At 34.0% G+C, this 5,872-nt stretch overlaps 1 protein-coding gene across 1 annotated transcript; it reads left to right on the forward strand.

Moving 5' to 3' along the window:
- The first annotated feature begins 436 nt into the window (after nt 1-436).
- LOC110455577 lies at nt 437-3,000 on the forward strand. The gene is made up of 5 exons (XM_021505769.1): nt 437-542; nt 1,174-1,520; nt 2,034-2,069; nt 2,251-2,346; nt 2,728-3,000. Exons 2-5 carry the CDS (start codon nt 1,178-1,180, stop codon nt 2,733-2,735), a joined length of 483 nt encoding a protein of 160 aa, XP_021361444.1. The 5' UTR covers nt 437-542; nt 1,174-1,177; the 3' UTR covers nt 2,736-3,000.
- The last annotated feature ends 2,872 nt before the right edge of the window (nt 3,001-5,872 follow it).

The raw sequence follows: 5,872 nt of genomic DNA on the forward strand, positions 1-5,872 counted from the left end.
ACATGTTTGAAGGCAAATAATAAAAATAATAAAAATAGGATACAACACTTAAAATACAAAATTATATTCTATCCTAACATTTGCGTGTGTTCGGTGATTGATTTTCTACAGTTGAGACATTTTTTCTCGTAAAGACTAAGCTTCATATTACCACACAATTCATCAATCTGATAACTAGCTGTGATGTGAGCTGTGTTGTCATGTGTAACGAAACATCATTAATATTCACATACGTACGTGCCTAATTATAATATGAACTCTTAGACAGGTACATTTATGAATGGTTTTCTAGGTATATATTTAGTTCAATTATATTCTATGACGTCATAAGGTAACACAAAGTTGTATACCAACAATTAATAACTTATTCAATTCTTTTTGTAGTATTTAAAAACGCAGTGTGAGAGAAGTTCAACTCTTAGTCACCATCTTATTTCCTGATAAGAAAAAAGTATATAAAGTCGTGGATTCTGGTGTCATTATCACATTCCAAGTCCAGCCGACATTCAAGTCTTCCATCCGACGTTCGGCAGGTAAACAAGGTATGTAATATTTTCTCGCTTTTCACGTACAGAATTCAATCAAAGCTTTAAATAATTTTGTTTTATGAGTACAACTCTCTTTATTTATAAAAACATATGCCTTATGTGCTGTTTAACTGTTGTAAAATAGGATCAATATATAATGATAAAAAGATCATCGGCATTTTCCATCACATATTCTTTAATGTTGCCGACAGGGGAAAAAGTAGTTCCGACCTAGTTATTATAAATTCTATTCTTATAGTCTCTTTTTTTAAATTGTAACAATGGATATATATTGTTGACCAATTTGATTTGAGTATTTGTTATTAAAACAAACGAAAATCAATTATATCTTCTTTATGTATATATACTTTGTGAGTGCTGTGATCTCTCAAATACCAATTAAATACTTGCATTATCACTACGTGTATTTCTCGGTACCTTACGCAAATTGATAAAAATGGATCTCTATTAAAAAGTATGATCGTGCAATCGAAATAATTCGTTCTATACAGTGCTAAGTGAGTTTCAAAGATTGTAAATATGAATAACAAAAATGTCAATTGTTTTGAATACATAATCCTTTAATCGCCATTCCGTAAAAAAATTCGATATATTATAAAATATATTTTATCGCAATCCTTTACAGGACAATGAACGGTCTAACCCTAGCAGTTATTGTCACGGTTTGTGTCGGCGTGACCTTTGCCACCAGTTACGGCCCCACCTACCCTACACAGGATGACGACTGGGACCTGTACCCCCAGGGGTCAGTAGGGAGCAGTGGGTTGGTCCCAGGGTTCAGGGGATCATCCAGGAATAGCTTCGTCGGAAATGTTTACTCTAGATACGTAAGGAATGGTTACCACGGAGTGGGACAAATCGGGAACTCCTTCGTCAGATCAGGATTGTCCGGAGTGTTGGGACACCAGGCCTCCGTATTGTATCCAACACAACATCAACAAGTACATGTTAAATACCAAACAACAGGAAGACGTAAGTTCATTTTAAATTGTTTACACATAAGTTCGTGTTTATGTCAAATTTGTTTAACCTCTCGATATGGAGATACTGTAGTTTTTAATGATATAAAGCTACCTTATATGATATGGAAGTTTTATATTCATGTCACCTTAGTGTAATTTGGAGGCTAAAAGATAAGTTCTAGTTAATTGATATTGAAATTTCAGATATATACTTTGCCAGTCTAACTTGGAGACGAGACTTCTATTATGAACAACAAATGAACCTATCCTCCTAGTTGATAAAAACGAAGGGCCAGTTACTGTATTGATGTTTGATTACAAAATAATTGAAATAACCTAGTTATATATATTTGTTCAAATATCATGCAAAATTATTTAATTTTTCGCGTAGATTTTAGCTCATAAGCGTAACTAAACATTTACGAATCTGGATGGCAATATTTTCATTTAAATGTGTTGATTGTTACGCGTGTTTCGATTGGCTAATTACTTTGTCTACATGTGTACCACTTTGTTGTTGTAGGTTACAAGAGGTCAACAGGTACTTACAGATCTAACAGTAAGTGTTTTATAATATATGGATTTCTGTTTAGTTGATGTATACTACAATATCATTACAAAAACGATGGTTTAAAGCAGTAGGCTTATTTTGTACAAATGAGTCAGTGTAAGAGTGTATTATTTGATAGAAGAGGAAACTTACAGGTATCATTGGTTTTTATTTTCTTTATTTTCTGTAGGATACGACAGTAGTGTCCGTTACCCAGGACTGTACCCACGTTATCACCAATTCCCACGGAGATATCCCGAATACCCTACATACCCCACTGTTAGACGTAAGTACTGCATGGACTGACTTCATTGTCATATATAATTTTAAATTTTAATCATGAGCATAATTTCAAATCATCCTGAGAGTCTAAGATGATGGATTCATGTAACTGTTGTCACAAGTAAATGTATCAAATTCTTACTAAACATAAAATCAGTTCTTTCTCATTTTTTGACATGTGCATATAACTTCGACCATGCATAATATTAATTAACGTTCCTGGAGACTTATCTGTTAACTGTTTTCCTTGCTTGCTGATATTTTCATGAAACGTTCATGATTAATATTACTTAATATTTCTAGGTCATGAATTGTTCTCATGGTATGATTATACACATAAATAGCATTGACCCTGAATTCTATTGTTTTCTATTTTATTTTACAGAATATTGAAAGCTGTGATTATACACATATCTGGATGGCGGAATATGAAATAGCACGAAGAGTTATGTAATTCAGTGATCGAAAGAAGCTGAAATACAACAAAGTGTGTGCATCAGTTAACACCATCCAGAACCCCTAAACAAATCCAAAGCTTACCTCACCTGTTTACTGTTACATATGTTGTGTGATACCTTACTTGTGAGATTTGTGATCTCATTGTTGTTGTGGAATTTGTACAAATAATTTTGAAAAATAAAATATTTTTGTATAAAATGTTTTGATGTTTTGACTCTTATTTTTCGTCATGTGGCGAAGGGTTGAAATCTTTACAAGTGGGATACGACAGAATTCTCCATATATTTTCTGCAGCAGATTTTAAAATAGAGTAATGGCAATACGTTACTTACACGTTTTAGTCAAAGTGCAATATGATATAAACTAAAAAGCATAATTATCTGTAAGTCATATTTCGTCTGAGACTTTTTATTCAACATTTTATAAATTGATCCTTGTATAGGATACAAATGCTCTTCTTTAAACTCTTAAGATTAATATCAGGAATTAGAACATGAGACATTATACATAAAATGCTATCAGCAACCCATCGTTGAAAGCTTCTCCGTTATCAGTTAAGGATCCATGTATTAGTGCTAAAATTGTTAAGGTGTATTGGACATTTTTTCTCGACATGAATATAGCTTTGTTAAATGATTTCTTAAATAAAACACATACATGCTACTATCAGGATTTAAAAGTACGCGTTTCTCAAAGTGCAGCTGTACTGTGTTATACATAACAAGTGACTTAAGCTAATATATAGGCAAATATATCGCCAAAAGGCAAATAGTTAGTCAAACTAAGTGTCGACATATCAAACATGAATATTTCATATCAAATTAATGGTTTCATAAACTGGAATGTTTAGTCTTAAAATCATTAGTTAAATTGCAAGCATGGAATGTAGATGGTATCACAGGTGCAGTGTAATTATTATCTTCCTTATAAATAATGTGGATATAAAAAGGCACATCAATTACATTTAACCTCACTGAACACACAAAAGTGGAGCGACATGACCATACATATAATGGAAACACCTTAATAAAACACATAATCACACTGGAAGGGATTCAACAGGTGTATATTTACATTGAAAGGAATTCCACATGGCTATTCACTCATTTACACTGAAGGAGCATTAACACACAATTATGTTATGCTGAAGGGGAAGCAACAAGGCAACACAAACAATCGCACTGAAAGGAAAGCAACGTTGTCATTATCACAATTACTCTTAAGGAGAAGCAACATGGTTATTCACTTATTTACAAAATTGAATTGAATTAAAGTCATTTTAACAACAAAAATGACGCTATCACTGATCAGCAATATACAATGTAATCAGATATGGAAGCATATTAATGTATTAATTTGCATAATACAATATCATATGAATATGACAAAAGTTTAATAATACTAATAATAATAATTCGAGGTTCTTATATTCCTCTTTATCACAACCTAGTTCGAAGGTCGTCTCAAAGCGGTTCACAAATTATTATCCGTGGTTATAGGGTCTTTGCAACCAGTCAATATCTTTCTCAACTCCATGAGGAGAAAACAGCCTGTGCCACCATGTCGGCGCTCACAGCTTACCGCTAACATTCAACAATTCTAGCACTGCCCCACCACGTACTTATTTACAGCTGAGTAGACTGGAACAAGCGGAGTAAAGTATCTTGCTAAAGGATACAACACAGTGCCGTGACGTGACTCGAACTCGCAACCCTTCAGTAACGAGACCACTAGACTACCATACCTCCTAAAACAAGACATATTTAATTTGCTCTTTGGTGTTTATCTTATGACTTCGAGTGGAGCCATGTAGTTGTAGGCGAGTGGGACGTAACCTTGTATGTTGTCTGGAGCGATTTAGTTGAAGGCGGGTGGGACGTAACCTGGTATATAGTGAATAAGGGAGTACTGCATCCTCCTGGCCATTTTGTGTTGTCAGCTCACTCGTTGTGAGAAAACTTGGCATACCTAAACAAACACAAATGTGAATATCTACACGAAAATATTCTATAGCATTAACACAAGGAATATTTCAGAGGTTAAAATTGACAAAATTGTACATGTACCATATAATCAAGATAGAAGGATTGTATCGGGAGTCAATATCAACACTAACACACAAAACAAAAATGGAAGAGAAATAAATAAAAGTTGAATACAATTTTAAATGTTTACACAGCGAAGTTGGTTAATTACATGTAGACATACACATAATTTTTACGTAAATATTCGATCGCCACTGTGTCCTTTCTCAGTTGGCATGAGACTCGCTAGCGGGCTTCATGCAATATGGATGTAACCGATTTGCGTTCGTACCGGCATGAACATTTTAAAAAAACGCCGTTCAATCCCGATATATATATGTTTGATTTGAGTAGTACGAGTTCCTGTCTTCGTCGTCTTTTTCACAGCATCCCCTGTTTCATTCTGTTCCACAGCGCACCTCATCATCATGACAGTAGACGGTAAACGTTAGCGTGACCCCAAAGTTGTTGTTTGTCTCATAGCAGGTGGTCGGCATGGCTCACTGTAACCATTACATTCAAATTTGTCTGAGATAAATTATCATGGTAAACTACCAGAAAAATTGTTGATTGCAGTATGTCTAAAGAATTAAAACGGTATATTATTTTAAAAAAGTAACAACAGTCAAAGTTAAAAATTGAGATATGTAAATATCGTGATTATTTGAAGAAAACGCCATTGACAATTGGTAGACTGTCAATATTTAACACTTCCATATGAATGAACATTCTATTAGACCTTTCTCATTTTTGGGTAGATCTAGCACGGAGCAAGGAAACAGAGACATAGACAAGCAAATACAGGGGTCATTTTAAAAAAATATCCCGATAGTGAAACCAATGCATAAACCACCTATCGCAGAAGAAAGAAAATATGTTATCACAAACGCTGTTGATTTATATATAACATTACCGTGATCCTCACAAATGGCGTTTTACTCCCCATGACCCCCAACCTTATTGAATTACCAGAACCATATTTCTATATCATATATAATCAAATCACACTGATAGGTATCAGATGTATTCCAGGAGCAGATACTGGAG

Source organism: Mizuhopecten yessoensis, unplaced genomic scaffold (genome assembly GCF_002113885.1).
Source record: "Mizuhopecten yessoensis strain PY_sf001 unplaced genomic scaffold, ASM211388v2 scaffold929, whole genome shotgun sequence".
Lineage (NCBI taxonomy): Eukaryota > Metazoa > Mollusca > Bivalvia > Pectinida > Pectinidae > Mizuhopecten > Mizuhopecten yessoensis.

Coding starts and splice junctions, on each gene's coding strand:
- LOC110455577 (XM_021505769.1), top strand. CDS start 1,178: ATGAACGGTCTAACCCTAGCAGTTATTGTCACGGTTTGTGTCGGCGTG. Junction 1,521..2,033: donor ATACCAAACAACAGGAAGAC/GTAAGTTCATTT, acceptor TTGTTGTTGTAG/GTTACAAGAGGTCAACAGGT. Junction 2,070..2,250: donor AGGTACTTACAGATCTAACA/GTAAGTGTTTTA, acceptor TATTTTCTGTAG/GATACGACAGTAGTGTCCGT.